This window comes from Rosa chinensis, chromosome 1 (genome assembly GCF_002994745.2).
Source record: "Rosa chinensis cultivar Old Blush chromosome 1, RchiOBHm-V2, whole genome shotgun sequence".
Classification (NCBI taxonomy): Eukaryota; Viridiplantae; Streptophyta; class Magnoliopsida; order Rosales; family Rosaceae; genus Rosa; species Rosa chinensis.
The window spans coordinates 26,241,342-26,264,540 of NC_037088.1; the positions used below are offsets into that span (position 1 = coordinate 26,241,342).

The 23,199-nt window shown below is 37.6% G+C and overlaps 1 protein-coding gene and 1 long non-coding RNA gene across 2 annotated transcripts; one reads left to right on the forward strand and one right to left on the reverse strand.

Annotated features, from left to right (window-relative positions):
- Positions 1-19,473: 19,473 nt before the first annotated feature.
- LOC112181986 lies at positions 19,474-20,987 on the reverse strand. Its single transcript, XR_002929226.2, has 3 exons — positions 20,888-20,987; positions 20,706-20,788; positions 19,474-20,182 (listed from the first exon to the last, which is right to left on the reverse strand). It is a non-coding gene; the product is annotated as an uncharacterized LOC112181986 (long non-coding RNA).
- Positions 20,988-22,128: 1,141 nt separating this feature from the next.
- Positions 22,129-22,689, forward strand: LOC112181525 (kiwellin-1-like). The gene has a single exon (XM_024319892.2). The coding sequence runs from the start codon at positions 22,129-22,131 to the stop codon at positions 22,687-22,689; it is 561 nt and encodes a 186-aa protein (XP_024175660.1).
- The last annotated feature ends 510 nt before the right edge of the window (positions 22,690-23,199 follow it).

Here is a 23,199-nt window from a genome sequence, read left to right on the forward strand (position 1 = left end):
ATACCGCAACCCCCATGTCCCTTTCCACATGGGACATTGTTGCCATGTGGGTAGGGACCAGAACGTCCAACCCCCTTTGCATTGGGGTTCTTTCCACCTTTCACTTTGCCATAATTAGCCTTGAAAATTTTCTTTGTCCCAACAGGCCTGGCAGTGTTGTTCAAAAGAACCTCATTATGCCTCTCAGCTACTTGCAGTAGGTTGATCAGCTTATTGAAGGTTGTGATTCTTTTGTTGTCATACTCCAACCTATACTGGTTCGCTAGTATAAGTGCTAAGGTAGGAAAAGTGGAAAGAGACTTCTGGATCATACCATCTTCTGTGAGTTCCCTTCCACAGAAACTGAGACGTGCCTTCTGGCACAACATGTCCTTGTTGAAATCATTGACCCTTTTGTAGTCAAGTAAGTGGATTTCATTCCACTGAACGGTCAGTTCTGGGAGCAAAGTGTCATGAATGTTCTCAAACGTCACTTAAGGGCATCCCACAGTTCTTTGGGTGTCTTCAACTGAAAGTACTCCTAGCATAGGCTAGGATCAATATGTCGCCTTAGAAACATTATGGCACTTTGTTAGACAGTCCACTGTCTTTGGGGTTGGTGGGAGTTACGATGGTGGCAGTGTAGTCTTTCGCCACAAAGGCGTTTTCTATATCAGAAACCAAACGATGGTACTCAAGTCCTTAAGAGTCCAAAATATCAAATTCAGGTCGAGTTAGGTCAGCCATATACTTAAACAAGAGAGAAGATATATAAATTACGCAGTCATAAAGACATCCACGTGAATTATTTTCCAAGAATATGAATTAGATTTCAAGACCAAGATTCGTAATGGTCACATTTTTTCATATTCTATAGTTACGATGATCGATTCAACCTCTGATAAAAAAGATATACATTGGTTATATTTCATCTCTCTTCAACAAGTTTAGTAATGAGCATAACGGCCCTATTGTTCCGATGGAGAGAAGAATCTACGATTAACTTTTCCGGAAATTTTCAAACGAACAATTTCGACAAAATCTTTCAATTTCTTATTTTACTATGTTCAACTCTATGTATTCCTGTATCCATAGAGTACATTGAATGTATAGAAATGGTTATAATAGAGTTTCTATTATTCGTATTAATAGCTACTCTAGGTGGAATGCTTTTATGCGTTGCTAACGATTTACTAACTATCTTAGTAGCTCCAGAATGTTTCAATTTATGCTCCAAGATTTATTCATATTAACAGCTACTCTTGTTTGGGCTCGTGTTGTACTTTTTTTTACCCTTGGCTTCGTTTTGTCTTGTGGTTATTGGCCCTTGGGCTACTGTACTTTGTTCTTGGCCTTCTCGCCTTCTATTTTTTGTTCTGGTGTATCTGGTTCTATTTTGAATAGGTTGCTTTTGTCCAAAAAAAAATGTGAAAATTTTACAAAAGAATATATGATAGCGTAACCTAATATACGCTTTTAAATAACCATAAAGCCTCATGAAAGAAAATAGCAAAACAAACGGAGTACAATGAAGCAAGTCTTAACATATTCTTCAATCTCAAAGTCAAACTCTATGGATACTAATACTATGTTATCACCTCAAATCGAACAAGCTCAACAAAGGTGGTCATGCCTTGTAGGTTCAAGTAGAAAGCTTCTTCTTAGGAGATGACCTTTGTTGAACCTTTTGCCAAGGAAGTTGAAAGAAACTTTGCAGTAGTAGGCTCTTTTGGTTTGTTTTTCACTCTGACACACTACACCAATTTTGTTATCAGACAACGGCAGAAAACCGTTGTGTGATTTGAAGCATAGCCGTTGTAGAGTGAGCCGTTGTCTGATGAAAAATTAGACAACGGTGGAACACAGTTGTGTGATAAACACACAGACAACAGGTATGTGTTAAAACTGTTGTTTGATAGCTCGGCAGATGGCTCGGCAGATGCCAAGCGCGCAGCTGCGCAGCAGTTTAGGGGCGTCTTCAGACAACAGTTCCAGTTTGCAACCGTTGTATGTTAATCATGTCAGACAACATTTTTTATTTTTTCTGTTGTCTGATTGCTCTTCAAACTTCAGTTCTTAGACTATATCTGTTGTGTGATTAAATTTAGGACAACAGAGTTCAATTGCTTCTGTTGTGTGATTAACTTGTAGGACAACAGAGTTCAATTAATTCCGTTGTGTGATTAGCTTTTAAGACAACAGAGTTCAATTAATTCTGTTGTCTGAGTATTAATCAGAAGACACTGATTCGTTAAAAACCGATGTATGATATATTGATTACAATGTGTTTTTTCTCCCATTTTTGGTCATTCAGACAACAGGCAGTGATCATTAGCTTTGGTCTGTTGTGTGATCATTTGAACATTCCATTCCTGAATTAGATTGTGCATTCATTTGGTCTATTTACGAAATGAACAGTACTCTATCAAATATAAACATTGCAAACCATCAAATGATTCATATAACCATTACTTTAAACTTCAAAAGCAAAAGGGATGCATTTCCCAATCATTGAAACCAACATTTTACACAAGAAAAGCATTCTAGTGCATGCCTATCTACTTGGGACATCAAAAAGCTGATACACATATATGGTTTCAAAATATGCCACACATGGTGCATGACAATGTACCAGCAGAGAAGCACAAAAAAAATGCTTTCCTTATCTAAAATGTACCAGCAACAAGTGTGCTACTTCATGACTCGTGCACATATGTGTTGACAACAAACTTCCCCCACTCATTTCGCACTTGATCAATATCTGCCTGGGTGTATTAGCTACTGCCTCTCCTCTCCCACTGAAATCAGTTAATTATATCAAAAGGATCAGTTAATCATTTTGGTGAATAAGGCATAGATATAATAACACACTTAATAGAAATTGAGTCCAGTGACTATTTATAGCTATATATGTTGATACCTTGGAAGGAAACAATGACATGTCTTTATCCTCAATGATATCTCTCATGTATCGCATGATAAAGTACCCGCACTCCTTGTTGCTAGGTTGGGGAGGAATGCCCTAAACACAAGCAAATGAATGAACAAGTGAAAACTTGGCATGGAAAACTGTTTTTTGAAAACCACAAGTGGTGAAACTTACAGCCAAATTTTTCCAATGGACTGAACTACGACTTTGCTTATTCTTTTCAGAAATATACATACGCATAGCACTACACCAAAACAACAATATGATCAATGATGTACCATAATGCAAGGGAGGCAATCAAGTGTATTAAACAGATTTCATAAAATTGAGGCATTTCAATCAATATGTAAACGAGGGACTTACGTATCCACGATAGACATCCAATCTCCTGTGGGTAAGCGTCTTTTCAGCGGGTCCATAAAATAGGCAGTTCCTTTCTCCGGATCAACAAGTGTCAACACCCAATGATCACTACATGCATACAAAATGTCAAATATCTTGAACACTAATTTGTTATATATGTTCAGACACAGTAGATATGAAAGTTTGCAAACATTCATTAACTTACCCTGAGTTATATGGCAGCATGAACATCTGCCCTGGTTTAGCAGTTACAAGCCTATCTTTGATGTGTTGGGCCTTGACAGTTCCATTCCCACACCCCACAGCACCAATAAGTGAAGGGTCAACAAACGCAACCATGTCCAGCATTTTATAAGCCTTCAACTTATCATAGAGGTACCTAATAACAAACATTTCACCAACTCATTGGGTTTCAGCAACTATACTCCTTATCAAGGCATTACGGACAAAGCATATATGTACATATAAATATATATATTTATATAATATCAGTTGAAGGACTTTTTCTACCTTTGATACACAGCAATGCAAGTTCCAGTTACTTCCCTCATGCTTGCAAGTCGCCTAACATCTTTTCCCAATATAAATGTCTTGCGAGAATATCCAAACACTTCAGGCTCCATGTAGAAGTTGATTGTATTCCCATCTTTGAATGCATCCTCACCTCACAAACATAACATCTTCAATGAAGCTGGCAACGATGGTGCCAATTTGGCCAAGCCAAATTCAATCTCCGAGTCCTCTTCCCCTATCTCTTTCCTTTTCTTCTTCTTATCAGCTTTATCCTTGGTAGGTTTCTAGAATAAGAAAATAAATGTAAGGTACAAACAATAAATATAAGCTGCATATCTACAATTAAGTGAATTTCTATAAACAAATGAATGTTATCAAAGTAGCTACAGGTTGAATTATACACAGTTCTTACCTTGACTGCAGATTTTATGACTAGGTGTTTAGGCCATGCGACCCAACTCCCCATAGCCTGCTTCACTGTTTCAATTTCATCTTTCACAGGAAATGGCACTTTTGCTTTCTCCTCAAGTGCGGCATAGATGGAAACACGCACATTACCATCCCCTAGTGGAGTGCCATGAACGAGTTGGGAAGGATCCTCGCACTCCATAACAGTGGCATAAGCAACAATATGTTCAACAGAACCTATTGCCAACTTGCAATCAACCTCAGCTGCGTTTGACTAAAAAATGGACCAAAAAACAAGATTTATAGTTGTTCCCTATATATATTCAAAATAGTAATAGATTTAAATGTAGTCCACAAACATACTCATAAGCAACTCATAAGCATTCTATGAGTAACAACATGATGCAAGCTTCAGACAGTTTCAGAAAACTGGTAACTTGAAAGAAAAATTCACCAACAATTACTTTTTCAATGATTTGAAGCACAACTTTCCAGATTTCAAGTAGACATGCAAAGCTACTATTTTCCAGAGTTTCATGCTATTCGCAGTTCAAATGAATTGTCAAACAAGAATCTAAAGTGACAGAAACGCTGAATAAAACAAAAATCCTGAAACAGTGCATTTTGATCAAAATAGCATAAGTATTTCATTTTAACTTTGTTTTTCACGAAACCAAGTTCAAAATGATCATTGAAGAGTCTCCTTTAAGCTGTCAAAAACTGAGAGTAAAGCTACAAGTAAAGGTTTTTCAAAAATCATGAAATGCCCCACTGATTCAGCTTGGGTGTCAAACACATGTATGCAGTAATCGAACTTTGATCTTTTTCCAGTTCATTATTGGCTTTAAGTAAAACCAAATTACCTTTAATGTAGGTGCACGCATCGTCAAATCCACATATTCTGCCCCCTCCTCATTCTCCGGCTCCTTGATATCTATCATATTGACATTTTCTTCAACACCCTCATTGACCTCCTCACGGTTGACAACTACTTTCTCAAGCAACTTGGGAAACTCATTCCCTTTCTTGCACCTAGGACTTTTATCCAACCTGCCTTCCTTAACAACCTTTGTCCCTTTCCTTTTACACATGATGGTTTTGTTTTCCATTTCTTCAAAAACGCTCAAAATTTTAGCTCCATCCACATTGTTCACTACTTCTTCCAACGAACCTTACCGAAAGCAGAATTTTTAGGAAGACACCATCCTTACCGAAAGCAGCCCTTAGCTTTCGGTAAGGATGGTGTCTTCCTAAAAATCGCCGATGAATGGTGTAGGCCATCTTTCCCCCGTGAACTAGCCGTGTAGGTTTTGTTTTATCAAGGCAAATCGGACATGCATTGTAGCCTTTGACTATACTCCCTGAAAGGTTACCATACGCTGGAAAATCATTAATTGTCCAGAATAGTAGAGCCCTAAGAGTAAAAGTTTCATTTTTGATGGCATCGTAAACTCCATTCACCCCTTCCCATAGCAGCTTTAAGTCATCTATTAATGGTTCAAGGTAAACATCGATGTCGTTTCCTGGTTGTTTAGGGCCCGATATCAATAAGGTAAGCATCATGTGTTTCCTCTTCATTACCAACCATGGAGGTAGATTATAGGTTACCAAAATAACGGGCCAACAACTATACTTGCTGCTTAAGGAGCTAAAAGGATTGAACCCATCCGATGACAATGCAAGTTGTAGGTTTCGTGGCTCATTACCAAAATCTGCCCATTTTTCATCTACCAACTTCCAAGCCACAGAATCTGCAGGATGGCGAATTAAGCCATCCTTGTTTCTCTCGGTGGCATGCCAAGTTAAGGCCTTTGATGTTTCAGTTGATTAAAACATTCTTTTGAACCTAGGAATAGGAGGGAAATACCATAACACTTTTGCAGGGACTCCCTCTCTTTCTTTCTTGTTTTTGCATATTTTCCACCTAGATGTACCACATGTAGGACAAACAGTGTCATCGGCATATTGTTTTCTGTACAGAATACAGTCATTAGGGCAGGCATGTATTTTGGTGTAATCCATTCCTAATGCACTCAAACTTTTCTTTGCTTCGTACACAGAGGAAGGTATCTCGTTTCCTTCCGGCAGATACTCAGCAAAGGCAATCAACCAGTCCGAGTAAGCCGAATCACTCATCCCATGCTTGGCTTTCAAGTTGTAAAGCCTCACAAGCACATTCATTTTAGTGTGCCTATTGCAACCAGGGTACAAGGGTTTGTTGGCATCGTCAACAAATTTCTTGAATTCACTACACTCACTCGAAAGCTCCTCATCCTCATCACCTTCCAACTCCACATCACTATCTAATTGTACTTCATAATCTGCCCTCATGTTACCCTGTACAGAGTCAGATTCAATTGGCTCTGATTCAAGACTTTCACTATCCGTATATGATCCCGACTCCACTACAACCTCCCCATGTTCTGTCCATTTCACATAATCTGTGTTAATCCCATTTACAAACAAGTGATCCTTTATCACTTGTGCAGAAAAATCTTTCACATTTCCACACTTTGTGCAAGGACAACAAATACGGTTAGGGTCTCTAGCATTTCCCAAAGCAAACTGACAAAACTCTGCCACCCCTAACTTATATTCATGAGATCTCCTATCAGCATGCACCCATGACCTATCCATCTACATTAAACAAACACCACAAACCAAAACTACGTCATCAAGCAACAAAACCCCAATCACATATCCTGCATGCATTCACTAAGTTCCATAAACTCTACCAATTCAAACTCTGGTACTCTTAATCACCGACAGCAGTTTATTTACATATATACATGCTCCAATATCAGGCAATGAAAAAAAAAATATCAACATATATTCAGGCTAAGCAAATTCAATAACAAGGACAAAACAGAATAGCATAATATATAAAGAAAAACAAATCGATATACATTTAGGGTAAGAAAATCCAATAACAAGACAGAACAGTATACCACAATATATGAAGAAAAACAAATCGATACACATTTAGGCTAAGCAAATCCAAAAACAAAAATGCAAAAAAAAAAAATTAAAGGAGGTCCATGAACAAACACATATGATATTCTCCATTGGGAAAAGCTACGGTAAAACAACATCCAAACAATTCTCCAATAAGAACATTAACTGCAGATGTAGTATATATGAACCAAACCAGTCCTACACATTTCACCTGAACAAATCCAATGATGCCATGATATATATTAAGCATAGAACAATAGATTTCAACAAATTAAAGCTTCAAAACAAATTTAATAGCAGTCCACAAATTCAACAGTGAAGCTCACAGTACTCACCAATCCAGCTCCAGCAATGAATACAAACAATAGCAGTGAAGCTCAGTGCACGAGTCCAACTCACTCTACAGCTTCTTCCAACTCCACCAGATATTCCTTAATTGTGCGGCTGCTGAGAATAATAAACAAGGCCATCAGATTTAGGAAGAAAGGTCAACAACTCCTAGCTTCCATAATGCATGACTAGATAAGACCTAAATGAAATTTGTTCAAAAAACCACCAGCGATTACTACTCAAAGGACTTTGAAAATACTTTCAGTCAAGGTCCCTAACGGCCTTGGGAGGGAGTAGAGTTTAAGTGGCTTAAATTTAACATTTGAAGTCACAATATTGAACTTTCAAAAGATACAACATTGACCCTAGACTGAAACAGTTTCGATGTATAGTCTATGAGACCACTCTTGGTAACCGGATGACAGTTCTACATCTTTTATGTCTTCTAAGTTCAGTAATCTAATTATGTCTTGACAAGCTAAAACAAATTTGCATCATGTTCAACATTGCAGCACATGATCACACTATCCTCATGCATATTTCACAACAGTAGATGATAAACACATAACAGCACTGAAACATTTGTAGAGTCAAAATGTGGGGTAACTAACTAGCACTTGAATGCATGCATAAAACAACCATTCACTTAATTTCATTTTGTTTTTACCCTTCTGTTGGTATTTGAGTCTTTTGACATTCTCCTCTTCCACCCTATCAATTCCCAAGAGGGATAAGACTCTTCATATGATTGTAGGAAGAAAGGTCTTAAGCACATATATTCCATAGGACTCCCTTCTTCCCTAAAAACTAGCTTTTACCACATTATTTCCTCCCGTTAATAATAATCACATCACTTTCTATAAGCAAGATTAGCATGAAAAAATTCATTGCAAGCCAATAAAACTCATTCTCCCATGTCCCCACAAGAAGAAACTGAAAAAAAAAAAAAAAAAGATCAGAAAACTAGTTCCAACCAAATACATACATGTTTTTAAAGTGCATATTCACAACTTGCTTTTCGTACACTATCATACCTGAGGTGAAAAACAAATATATCCAAACTTCAAAACGATATTTGTACACAAAAAAACAATTAGGCCTGTTTTGAAATGTTATCCTTGACTTATGGAATACTAATTGAAGAAAAATCACCACATTTTCGGTTTGGAAAGTAAGATTCACATTCAACATTCAAGCAATACAAGCCAATGGAAACTGAAAGTCACCATGATACTCCACACTTTCAATATTGTAACCGAACCCTCTATTTTTCCATGAATTTACAATCACTTTACTGCACAGAATATACATCTTCAATCAAGGCAAATGCAAAAAGAACACTGAATCTACTAAGCCTAAACTAAATTCACTTTCTGGGATCTAACAATATCATGAAAAGATCAAATCATATTCCAAACACTAACACCATCAACTCACCACCAATTTAGATAATCTAAATTGTAAGTCTGAACCAATCAAATACTATTTTGTTCCCTGGACTCTAATCAAACAGAGTTGCTATTTGTTACGACATTACTTAAGCAATTTACTTATGTCAAAAACCTTATCTCCATTTTGACAAATCAGTTATCCAATTTCCTAAAGCAACAGTCTTTTCCGTTGCAAAAAAATCCCCAAAAAACCCTAAAATCAAAATCAGGAAATCCAAACATGGTAGAATGGGGCGAACAGGCCAAATCTAGAGAAGGAGAATTCGTGGGAAACCATTCACACAATCACAGTAACTACATCATTTTTTTTCTTTGTGGGCATGCTTGTTTTTGCTTTCTTAGTTCAATATAATCACATAACTAATGAAAATAAGCATGAATTAGACGAATTTAGATGACCCATATTCGAGAGGTGGAATTGGAATCTTACCTGAACCCACAAGCTTCGGCAGAGTGGTACGATTCGCCGTCAAACTGCTCACTATAGACGGGTTCGTGGCTGGAGCACCATTAATAGCGAGTGACGGATAGAAAAGAGAAAGAGAGAGAGAGAGATCTGCTCAGAGGTTTCAAGTGGGCTGCGCAAGAACAACAAGGTCAGTGCTTCGTGGTGATTTTGCTTAGAATCAAAACTCCAAGCGGCTTCCTATTTGGTTTGCAGCTGAGGGGAGATGAGAGAGGGAATGGGTTGGCATGGCTTCTGAGAGATAGACCTAATCGAGATGCATGTGTTTTGATGACAGATGGTGTTTGCATGAGAGAGCCATGGTCTTTTGATGAGAGATCGAGTGATGGTTTTTGATGAAGTTGAGAAGAGGGCTACTCGACGAGAGGAAATGGCTGTTTTGACAAAGTGTTAGACGCGCGGGGAGAGTAAATCCAATAAACCTAGCTAGCTAGCTAATTAAGTTGTCAAAGGCGGGCTTTTAATTTTTGCTTTATGAATCAGACAACATAAAGATGAAGTTTTGTTGTCTGATTGTGAACAAATTAAATCTCAGCTAAGGTTCCAAAGAGGGAAAAGTTCCCGCTATAATATGCAACCAAAGTAACATGCTAGCCAATGCTCATTTACACAACGGAAACAACTCATTTGGTTGTCTGATTATCAATTTGGTGCTATATTTCAATCAAAACTCGGAGGTTTTTGGGGGGCTCGAGTGCCATTTTGGGCCAAATAAAGGCACATTCAAATATTTCCCACTTCATCACACAACAAAAAGTCAAAAACCGTTGTATCATGCTTTGCATGGTACTCTCATACAACAGATATAACTATACTGTTGTGCTATATAGTACCAATTTGGAGCCAAATTTGAGTCGATCTGGGAGGGAAATCTGCCGCTATTTTTTTTTATGATTCAGACAACAGATTATTCTTGTAACCGTTGTGCAATGACCTTCTAAACAAAAACTTTAGAATTTTAACCACCTTATACAACGTAAGTTTACTAAACATGTTGTGTGATTCACTTTTCTTCATCACACAACACTTTTTTTTTTTTTGTTGTGCAAAAAGTGTTGTCTGATAACAAAATTGGTGTAGTGACAAGTCTTCTTTTATCCTTCTTTGGAGTTGAAAGCTCAATAGCAGGCCTAATCTTTATGTTGTCACTCTTTTAAGATCAAGTAACACATGAATGGAATGAATATGAACTCGTATTACAGTTACATAAAAATCCACACAACCCTTTCTCCCAAAGGATGACCCCTCTTTAATGTCATTTTGATAGGAGCATTTTAATGCGATGTTTCAAGTGTTATTTCCTCATATTTACTTAGTTATTTCCTTAAATAAATTCTTCTTGTTTAGGAAAGTTTCTATCTTTAGAAAGTTTTTATTTTTAGGAATTTTAATAAAAGTTTCTATTTTTAGATCTCATGGAGCTAATGGAGCTGAAATAAGCTGAAGGGAGGAGAGAGAAGCTAGGAAACGTTGGAGAGGGCTAAGACAAAGCACAAGGGCTGCAAAAATGAGCTAAAACGAAGAAATGAAGTTTTCCTGGTCCAGCCAGGAAATCCTTATTCAACCAGGAAATCCTGTTCAGAAGAGGAAACTTTGTCAAAGCAAGACTCCCAACCAGGAAGCATGATCGAAAAAATGAAGACACATGGCTGAAAGAGAGGAGTCCTGAAGGCACTAGGAGACCACATGGCTTGAAGAAGACTCAAGAAAGTACAAGAACCTTCTAGATTAAAAGAGGAATTCGGCAAAAGGAGAAGGCCCAATGGATTTAGGGTTTTGTGGACGTAAAAAGAGTGATTTTTGGTAAATAAAATCCCTTATTATGGTGAAAATCAAGAAAGGATCAAGGATAATGACGCCATAGAGAGATTTAAGGGAAAAAAATGTCCAAAACAAGTCCAGATTCATTCCTATTTTTACTCAAGAATATTTTGGCCGAAAATGAAGAGAAAAATCAAATAAAATCTTGGGAAAATCAGCAATTATATATTTTGAAAGATTATGGACTTATTTTGGAACTTTTTGATTGGTTGGATGACATAATAGGGCTGACATGGCATTCTGTGATTGGTCGAAGCTGTGTGGCATCACTAGATAATTCTTTGGGAAATTAAAAAGAAGATTCATGAAGCTTGGTCGTCCCCCTATATATACCCCTCTTTGTTAGACGTTTTATACACACCACAACACACCTCTCTCCCTCATAAAATAAACATCAGAAAAATTCTCTCCATTCTCTAGTCTCAGAAGCTCTGCGTATCAACCAAGGAGGAGAAGAAGTCATACAATACATCAAGATCCTAGCCGCCATCCACCCTTGTGTCGTCCCTAGAAGATTGCTTGCTTTCAAGGATCTTCAAGTTCTTCTTCTCAAGGATTTGTCACCCATCTTTCACGGTGTATTTCATACTTTCTTTCGTTTTCCTTTGTTTGATTTGTAGAGTTATGAATTCTAGTTAACATGACGTTTAGGGAAAAATTTAAAGCCGTTTATATGTTTTGAAATAAAGTTGTGATTTTTATGTGTTGATTTATATGTTGATTATGTGAGATTGCTTAATTGGTTTTGGATTATAGAAAACTTTTGCATGTTTATGTTCTTTGGTGGCCAACTTAGGATATATGGATGTAATTGGAGCTAGATTTAGGTAAAAAATTCACCTAATAGTTTTGTGACCTTAAATCATAAGTAGTAAAGGCTTTGGACAAAAGTCGAAATCAATTAAGGAGGATTACAAATAGATGAACTTTTTCATACTAGGTTGTGCACTTTGGTTGACATCCTTTCTTTGTTCTTCATGCGTTGAATGTGTTCTTGAATAGCTAGCTTTCTAGACTATGATTGCATATTCAATGGGATTGATTTAGGTGCTTTCACTTAGATCAATTATTCAAGGAAAGTAAAATATGGGAAATCGTTTGCTTTCTAACGTTTCACATGGTCAACTTTTTTCTCATGACATAGATAATCAACTATAGGAAATGTAATTGGATTTCATGCATATGATTGTGGTTTTGATCTTTGTTCCTTGCGTTCCACCTTTGTATATGTGTTTTTACATTTTCTTTATTTTTTTTTTATTTTTTTTTATTTTTTATTTTTTAATTCTAAAACCCCATTATTTGTATTTACTTGTATATATTTTTGTTCTTTGTTTTATTTTTGTAAATAATACTTTTTACTTTTATTAATTTTTTTATTTGTTTCTTTTTGCAATTACAGGTGTACCCTCAATCTCTGGCTAGAACAATTCCTACTTATTCTATACTAATAACTACATTTTGCAGGGTTAAATTGCGCGCTGTCCTTAGCGATGTCACATTTCCTTAGGACGGAGTCCCAAGTGCCATCAATATTATGAAAACTAGAAAATCTGGCGGGTTAGGACCCGAAACCGCAACCCCATCATATTCATGCGGGTCGGTGCGGTTTGGGAGAGAAATGGTGCTGTTTTGTTTCGGTGTGGTTTCCAACCCACTTTTTCTGGTGCAATACCGTACTTTCGGTGTATAATGCCCACCCCTACCCATTGACATTTAGTTCGATTAAAGGGTCATGTGAATGTCAAGTGGTTGGACCCAAAAAAGTCGAGCATGACAAGCTTGGAGCATAGAAGATATTCCCACATATGATTGCTACATGTTTTCTACAACTGTATATGGTTGATTAAGGTGGTAAGGCAAGCTGGGCCAACTAAGACTCCAAGTTGCCCCAAGAGGAAACCAATAAACATGCAAAAGGTTGCGATATAATTATGTGGCAGAATGTGTAGTTGGTAGATTTTGTACTACACATGTATTCCCACCTAGCTTTGAGATAAGAAAGATCTAGATGACCTGGGTGCTTTTGGATACCAATTCTCATGATTCAGATGGCAAGACAAGCTACAATGGAATTAGTGCTTACAATTGACTTGTTTTCCATATGCTATTGTTTTGTGTATTTCTTTTATTTCAAGTCTTTAATTAAGTCAGTGATGTAAATATTTGTACAACGAATGTATAAAACTTAGCAAGCAAAAAACCCCGTGACATTGCGTGGGAGGCATTACCTAGTATATATAATCACAGAATGACTTTCCCCTTCTTTAAAATGGCCATCCCAAGCATATATACCTCAAATTTCTCTGCACTTTCAATCAGAGTAATCGTCATTTCCACCTCCACCATTTGCTGAAGGGCACTCTTGTTGCCAATGTTCAGGGGCTTCTCCTTCCACCATATGAGTAAACAATGGAGTCATTTTTTGAGTCCTCCCCTCCCGCTTGGCCTTGTCCATGCATTTTTCTGATCAACAGCATAAGGGCAATCTTGGGCCCAATGTCCTGGACAGCCGCACTTAAAGCATTCATTTCTTCCCACAGATGATCTATCTCCTCCCCCATGGTTGCTCTACCCCGAGGATGAGTAGGCTTCCCTTCCCATTTTCCTTCCATACATATCTTCAGTGGCGGATCCAGGATTCAAAATCGGGGTGGGCTTGAATTTTTTTTTATATTGAAGTGATAGGAAAATTTAGCACAGTGCCGGTATTTAACTAAAGGGAAAAATTCTGTTTAGTCCCTGAAGTATGACTTAGTCCTCGTTTCAGTCCCTGCCTTTCTAATTTAATCTAAAAGTCCCCGAACTCAAAATTTTAAGTGCAACTGATCCATTCCCCCATTTCATCCGGTTGCGTGCTGACATGTCAGTTTTCGACTGGCCAGCTCAAAGCCACGTAAGACGCCAATTTTGTAAAGTGACAAATTTGCCCCTGGCCTCTATTACTGTAGTTTGAGGCGTAGCAATAACTCGTAATTCCCCTCAAACCCTAAAATCTGAAAGCTCGACCTTCTCCTAAACCCGTAATCCCCAAACCTGCAATCTCTAAACCCTTAATCCCCAAATCCCTAATTCTAATTTTGATCCCGTTCAAATTCGAAACCAGTACACCTAAAAGTGAAGTCCGGCTAGAATAGTGAACAAAACTTTTCCGAGTTGGAACCGATAAATAAAGGTGGCGACATGGTGGTGAAGGACGTCGATGTTTGGGTTCCTAGATATGAAGGAGGCGAGAATGATGAGCTCCCTAATTATGGTGAGTTTTCGATTGCACCCAATCTGCCGCGATTTGTGTGTATGGATTGATGATATGATATTCGTTTCTAGGTTTCTGAAAAATAAAATAATAATAAAAAAAATTGGGGGTTTTAAATTTACAGGGTTTGTGGATATCTATGTAACTGTTTTTGGTCTCAATATTCATTTTCGAACGATTGGTGTTGGATTTAAAGGGTTTTGCTATCGTTTGCTGGGGTCGATTTGTAGGGTTTCCAAAAAGTTTGTGGCTTTTTAGCTGTTCGAGTTTTTGAGTTTGGGGATGTTTGTTTAAAGCTGAGATTGAGGGTTGGTATGAGGTGTAAAGTATGAAAATGAGTGTTTGGTATAGCTTGTGAAGCTACTGGGTTGTTGAAACAGTTACACCTTATTTTAATATAGGCCAAGTTGTTGTTGAACTAATTTTGCCTTTTAATATTGGGTTCTAGTAATGCTGTGTGTGGTCCTAGCAAAGAAAGAATTGTTTAGTCTCCCATGTGAATGCTTTGGCTGTGTGTGGTCTTGTTGTCTGCTTGTTGTTATTTGTCCCCTTTCTATTTTGTATTGTACCTCTTTTAATAAGCAAAGAGTAGTGCTTGTGGAATATTTATTAACTGTTAGGTAAAGTAACTAATTAAGGCTTTTCATTGACCCATGCAGCTCATCCAGACTATTTTATAGTCAAGATATTCCATGGAGGGCGTTTAAGTGGCAACAACTATGTTGGAGGCAAGGTCGATTACTATGACAATGTGGACAAAGATAGGATGCCCCTTGTTGAAGTTGATAATATGGTGAAGCAGCTAAATCCAAGATATGCATATGAAAGGATTGATTATTGGTACCGAGTTAGTGATGAAGGAGATGAGTTGACTAAGTTAGTGACTGATTTGGATGTGGTCACTATGTGTACTGCTGTTCCTTATTAGAGATTAATAATTCTGTACTTGGATCACATGGGACCAGAAGATATAAATGATGACTTGTCCATTTATGAAGACTTCCTTTTTAGTCAAGTTGGTAGCAGCGTTGTAATAGAAGAGCTACCCGATGAGCCTAGACCTAGACCTAACAAGGGAGTTGTGATTCAGGAGCTTGAAGATCATGTGCCTTGCCAAGCTAGCAATGCTTGTGAAGTTAATCCAAAGGAAAAGGGAAGCATAAGCTGTTGGAGTATACAATACCATCTGATAAGGGTAAGGAAAGTGGTAAGCAATGTCCAAGAAGTATAGGGCAATGTTCAAGTGGTGTGCAAGGTTCAAGAAGTATAGGGCAGTCAAGTGTAGAAGTACGTTCAAGTGCTGTAGGAGTAGGTTCAAGAGCAGTAGGGCAATCAAGTAGTGGTGTAGACAATGAAGGGAAAGGGCTGCAAGGTGTTGACCTTCTAAATTATCTTCAATCATATTGCAGTGGTGAGGGTAGTGAGATTGACCATGAAGATGAAGAAGGGACAGCTAGAGGAGAGAGTGGGGGTTCAGACCATAGTGAGGATGAAGATTACGATCCTATAGCAGAGGATGAGGACTATGTTAAGTACGGGGTAGATGATGATGATTGGTTGGATGATGTTAAGCATGAAGAAGCTTCACACAAGAAAGGAGAGAGTGAGGGTACTGTTGGAACAACATGAGGAACCAGATTTTGAAGATAATGAAGACATGTTTGCTGAACAAGAGTCTGATGAAGAACCACCTAATTACATTGTCAACTCGGATGGAGAAAAGGAGGAGATAGGGTTGTACTTTAACCCTAAAACTGATATGAGAAGGTCTGTTTTCAAGTTGGGGATGCTCTTAGGGAGATGGCACAGTTCAGATTTTGAGAGATGCTCTTAGGGAGATGGCTGTACAAGGTGGCTGGGAGTATATTTTTTTGAAGAATGACAAAGTAAGACTAAGGGTCATATGCAAGGAGGAAAATTGCCCTTTCGAGTTGTTTGCTTCAAAAATGCAGCATGAGGATACTTTGATGATTGAGGGTTACAATCCAGTCCACAATTGCACAAGGAAGTATAACAACCACATGGTGAAACAGAGATTCTTAGTAGCAAAGTTGAAGGACCAAATTGCTCTTAATGAACATTGGAAACCAGGCATATTTACTTCAGCAGTTCATGGTTTCGATTTCTTTCTTATAAGCTGTTTGAATGTGAGTTTAATCAAATTGTCATTTGGTGTTGTAGATTCACTAGCTAGAACAATGTCTGCTAGTATTAGAGCAAGGGTTTCAAGCTAAATGGCTTATAAGGTTAAAAGGGCAGCCTTGTTAGAGGTTGACGGCTCTATAAAGTATCAGTTTTCAAGGTTAAGGGACTATGGAAATGAGCTGAAGAGGGCTGATTCAGATACTACCGTGGATATTAAGTGTGATTTTAGCAGTACTTCCAAGAATCTGGTCTTCAAAAGAATGTACATTTGCTTGGGAGCCCTCAAGAATGGAATGAAGGCTTGATGTAGTAGTGTGATTGGCTTGGATGGTGCACACTTGAAAAGTGCTTTTGGGGGACAGCTTTTGACAGCAATGGGGTTGGATGCCAATAACACAAGCTGGGTGATTGCATATGCAATGGTTGAGATGGAGAATAAGGACTCATGGATCTGGTTTTTGGAACTATTATGCAAGGACTTTGAGATTGAGGAAGATGGAGCTGGATGGGTTTTTATTAGTGACAAGCAGAAAGGGCTCAAACCTGCATTTGAGGAGGTGGTCCCAAGGGCACATATCAGGTTTTGTGTAAGGCACAAGTGGACTAACTTCACCAAACTTTTCCCTGGCAAAGTGATGAAGGACTAGATGTGGAAGTGTGCCAAATCCACTACTATGCCTTATTATCTTAATGACATGAAGGAGATGAAAGCCCTTGATGAGGATACTTACAATTGGATGACAGGTATTTGAATACAATTTGTTTGTACAAGTATAGTTTTATTTTGTTTTCAGTTTTTAACTGCTATTTTGGTTTTGCAGAGGATGAGAGGCCTCTCAAACATTGGTATAGGGCATTTTTCAACACAACCAGTAACTGTGACAATATTGACAACAATCTATTTGAGAGTTTCAACTCATGGATTGTGGAAGCTAGAAAGAAGCCACCAGTCACCATGTGGAACTATCTGCCCCAAGCCAAGGCAGGTGTTGGAGAAGAGCAAGGCGAAGGCTGCAACTGATTGCACTCTTACATTCAATGGTGGGGATGAAGCTGAGGTTGAGAATATAGAACGAAACAAGAATGTTGTGAATCTAAGGTTGAGGACATGCAGTTGCAGGTGGGTTTTGACTGGAATCCCATGCAAGCATGCAGTTTCAGCCATAAACTTTTGGAGGCAAGACCCCGATGAGTATGTTGCTAATTGTTATTTCAAGAAGAGGTATATGGCTATCTACAGCAATTTCATAAAGGCTGTTAACAGCATGGACTTATGGGGAAGATGTGAAGATCCACCAATCTTACCTCCAGCATATTCAAGGCAGCCGGGTAGGCCTAAGACACAAAGGATTAAGGATTCCTCTAAAAAGCTTCAAACAGGTGAGGTAAGCTTGGAAGGCAGCAGAGATCCCTCAAGTGTGGGAATTGTCACCAAGTAGGCCATAATGTTAAAACTTGTCAAAGGCATTAATTTACCACCAAAGGGAAACAAGAAGAGAAAGGTCAGCAATGAAGTAGGTCAAGGTTCTGATAAGGTATTTTTGATTTTGGGATGCTTTGAACTGTTTTTATATGACAAAGAAAGGTCAATTTCTATGTTATTGCTTGCTGTAGGCGAAGAGAAGGAAGAAAGTTTCTATGTCTGCAAATGAATTGAGGAAGAAAGTAAGGGAGAGAGTAGAGTATCAAAGAGTAAGATTGTCTTCAGTTATAATGTTTAGCTGCTATTTGTTTGACCATTTGGTCACTCAATTTATTGGTTATTTGTGTAGAGAAAGTTTGTTGCTGCCAAAGCTACAAAGCTAGCAGCAAATAGGTTTGCCCCATCCACATTAAAGCCTGCACAATCTACATCAAGGCCGGCACAATCTACAACTAGACCTACAAGCTCCAACCTAGCCCAAGTTGCATCTGCCCCAACCAGACCTATGAGTTCAAGGCCTCCACAACCTTCAACAGCATCAAGCAAGCAGGCTGCAACTTCAATAAGGACATCTCAGAGGATCAGAGAAAGGTCCGTTACAAGAGATGGAAAATAGGAAGCATGACTCAATTCTAGCATAGGCAGCAATTTCATTCTTGACATCCTTTTTGTGCAACTATGTGCTGTGTCACTTAGTTGCTAGCTCTAATCTTTTGTTAAGATGATTAGAGCTAAATTTCAAACAGATCTGAACAATTTATGAGGGATGTAATGCTCTAATTTTGGTTTTTGCTACGTTAGAGCTTTTTCTCTAGGTTGCTGCAAATACTATGACTACTATGAATGGAAGTGTTCTTATTTTTAAGTTCATGGAATTTTATGAGTGAATGATTTTGCTGATGAATTGTGGTTGTTGATGAATCGAGGAGGAAGAGGAATTGTGGTGTTTGTTGTTGATGAATATTTGAGGGTCTGTAGTGTGGTATTTAATCATTTTGGACAGAATTTAGTGAGAAATTGAAACAGGGGCAAATTCATCACTTTACAAAATTGGCTTCTTACGTGGCGCTGAGCTGGCCAGTCGAAAACTGACATGTCAGCACGCAACCGGTTGAAATGAGGGGAATGGATTAGTTAGACTTAAAATTTTGAGTTCGGGGACTTTTGGGATTAAATTAGAAAGGCAGTGACTGAAAAAAGTACGAAGTCATACTTCAGGGACTAAACAGTAGTTAGCCCTTAACTAAAATATATTAGATATATACTTTATTGAGATGCAAAAAATAAAAACGCATCCAAAACTATTACTTAATCGATTAACAAAAAGAAAAATTTTTAAAATCATTTTTTATTAAATAAAACAATCGAGAGGTTGAAAATATTATTTTAATAAAAATAGTACAGTAACAGCTCACTCATAAGGGTCTTTAGAAATAGTTATAAATACTCACCTTTTAGGACTACATCCAAAATATAAAAAATAATAATAATAATAAATAAAACTAGGAATCCTGAATAATATAATGACCTAACATCTTACAAAAGAATGCAAACCTAAAGATAAAACAAAAAATACAAACATAAAAACCAAACAGATCCAAATCCACATACAAAAGAGGCCTTAAAGACCAAATAGATCCAAAGCCACACACGAGGGAACCCCAATATCAAACTTCGGACCCAGTAGGTATTGGGAAAAAGAAAAAAAAAATTTAGAAGAAATCAAGAAAATAGGAAGTAAGAGGAAAAAATGACTAAAAGATTGCAACTTACGCAATTCGAAATTAGGTGGGCTTGATATTAGTTAAAATGTGATATTAGTTAAAATGTTTTAACTAATACCAAGACTGCAAGCCCATGACATCTATAATATTACATATACTTAGTAATTTATGAAATCTCAGGTGGGCGAAGCCCAACCAAGCTTGTATGTAGATATATCCCTACATGTCTTCATCACTGTTAAAGCGTGAAGGGCAGTGTTGGGCCCAATGTCCTAAACCGCCACACTTGAAACATTCACCAGCTGAAGGGCAATGTTGAGCCCAATGTCCTATCCCACCACACTTGAAACATTCACCTGCTGAAGGGCAGTGTTGGGCCCAATGTCCTATACCACCACACTTGAAGCAGACATCTTCTCCTACAAATATATCACCATCATATTATGAACTAGGGACAGATTCAAGTGTGCAAAGAGTGTAAAGATAACAAGGGAAAAGGATAACATCACAATGTCCATATCAATGAAGCTCCTCTTAGCTGAAGAAGGATGCCAGTTAAGAAAACTGAAACCATAAAACAAGAGAAAATACTCCTGCATTTCTAAATAATTTGGATACACAGATCCAAGTCCTCCCCTCTCACTTGCATCCCTTATGTCATGATTTGAATGTTCATTTTCTACACCCGTTTCAAGGATCCTTTTTATGAACAACCAATCAAATTGAATATGGTTTAATCAACCAACTGTTTTAAACATCATTAGAAAATTAACATTTTCCAAAACGTATCTGGTACTTTCAAGTTTATAAAAGAGATTGAATATTAATATAAAGTGATTTGAAAATGAACGTTTCTTATTATAAGTCATAACACTATAAAACAATTATAAATAAGGGAGAATTCGCAGAAATTTGTGTGTGCAAATTGAGCGGCAGACGTACCGACATCTTGTGGGGCAATGCATTTGCGGCTCAACTTCCACACAATATCTCTCACAACTTCCTCAACTAATTTGTAATCGGGGCTGGCATAATGACCAACAACAAATAATTATTAGTTGAGGACTTAAGGTCATATAGTTAACCAGTCAGAGAAATGAACTAGTAAAAAGTCGAGAAGTTACCCAATGTTGCGTGAAACAAACCCAGCTATTTTGGAAGCTTTGATTAAAGCATCCCTCCACTTGCGCACCTTGTCTAGCGTGCCCTTGAAACGTACTCCATATCCTAGTGTAATAAGTGTAAAATAATTGAATTCATGATTTATTCCATGTACTCTTAGCAAAAAAGGGTGGAAAAAAAAAATCAATACATAGAAGCTCAGCCTTATTTGCATGATTTATTCTAGGATTTGCCTCTAAATTATGAATAGTTCCAGGTTTTTCCACCCTTTTGGTCATTACAAGAATTGGAGTTAAGCACTCCTACATACCTAGTCATCAATTCAGTTGATATGTTTTCAACGACAAACTAGAAGTAAATTTCAAACAGATTGAATACCGCCTATTAGATTCAAGTGATCAAAATCAGTTCTGTTAAGTGAAATACTGCTAAACTACAAGCTATAGTTGGTTTGAAACTTGTGATGTGAATAGGAACCTCATGAATACTAGATTTTCAAGTATGTCTCCGTTTGAGGGTGAAGACTGACCTGAAGGCAAAGAAGGACAAGGAATAAGTTAACAAAAACCATAACAAGGCATTTGTTTCAATTTTTCTTATGTCTAAACAAAGTGCCATTAGACGACATTATTTTCATAAGAAGAAGGAAAGAAAAGCAGCTGTCACATTTAGATGAAAACAAAACAAGAGCAATGTTTTGTCAAGTACAGATTTCCAAAACAAGAGCAATGATAATTATAGGGCTATCTGGAGGGATGCCACCCCCCAGATTGTATCCTTGATTTGGTAGCTCTTAATTGTAACCCATGCTGAACTCTTAATAAAAGATCATTCATTCATCAAAAAAAAAAATTTAAAAATTAAAAAAAAAAAAAAAAAACCAGTGCTCCCATAATTGGAGAAAATGGTGCTTTGAAAAAAACAATAGCTTCCATAAAATTATTCAAAAGATGTAACAGTCGTGATGCTAAACCTCACTATCTATACAAATTCATAATAAACAAAAGGTGAGGACACAACTGTAGTCTCATGTAGAAGCTGATACATAGTTTCAAAGCATATTTACAATTGGGGTCTTCATTATGTTGATGGAGTGTAATAACCAACTGCGTTGCAAAACAAATGTTGAACTATCGATCGGTACTTTCTGGTATTCTGATAGCTATAAATGCCTATCTGCAATTGCTTTCATGCATCAGTATACAAGCAAAAAGATACAGAGGCAAAGGCAAACAGAGAGAAAATGACTTACTTCTTCTCAAAAGGATCTATTCTAGCCATTCTCCTTCTAGCAATTTGCTTGGTTAGTGAAGCTCAGCAATGTCGTCCAAGCGGAAGAATCAGAGGAAGAAAACCACCACCTGGACAATGTAATCAGGAGGATGACTCTGACTGCTGTAAAGCTGGAAAACTGTACCCAAGCTACACTTGCTCACCACCAATGTCCGGTAACACCAAGGCATACCTCACTCTCAACAGCTTTGAGGCAGTTGGTGACGGAGGAGGCCCATCTGAATGTGACGGCAAGTATCATAATGACAACACTCCAGTTGTTGCATTATCCACCGGATGGTACAACGGTGGATCAAGGTGCCTTAACAACATCAGAATTAATGGTAATGGGCGTAGCGTGGTGGCCATGGTGGTGGATGAGTGTGACTCTACTGAGGGATGTGATGCAGACCATGATTATCAGCCTCCTTGTCCCAACAACATTGTTGATGCCTCCAAGGCTGTCTGGAAAGCCTTAGGTGTGTCTGAGGACAATTGGGGTGGCTTGGATATCACATGGTCCGACGCTTAGTCACAATAGAGTTTCCCCAGGTTGTTGCTTATTTTCTTTCTTATTGAGAGTTTGATTCTGCTTATTTTTGTTGTATATTTTGTTGTAAATATGTGTCTGTAACTCTGTATGTGGTATGCATGATATGTACATTATAGAGTTTGATTCTGTTTATGTGAACATACTAAATCTTCTGTGATATTTTACTTGAAAGGATCTTCTTGTGGAATATAGAACAATGTCAAACATGGACTTGATTACTTCTATGTTCTATAATAAAACTGATGGCCAATTCATGTATTGAAGTTAATGCATCATATGTCCCTTTCTGAAACTCGCTTATTCATTCACTAACAAGATCCATCTTTATATAATTTGAGGAATTGTATGTATGCTCGACAATCCAACCCTTTAAGATCATCCCACTCTATGAAAATTATATCCCCAGATCACTTATTTTTCAAACTCAAATTTGAAAAATTCAGAGCACTATAAAAAAATTCTCCTATTTTAGCTATAAAGAAAAATTGA

Bases quoted from the DNA above. Each gene is read 5' to 3' on its own strand.
- LOC112181525 (XM_024319892.2), top strand. From the start codon at position 22,129: ATGACTTACTTCTTCTCAAAAGGATCTATTCTAGCCATTCTCCTTCTA.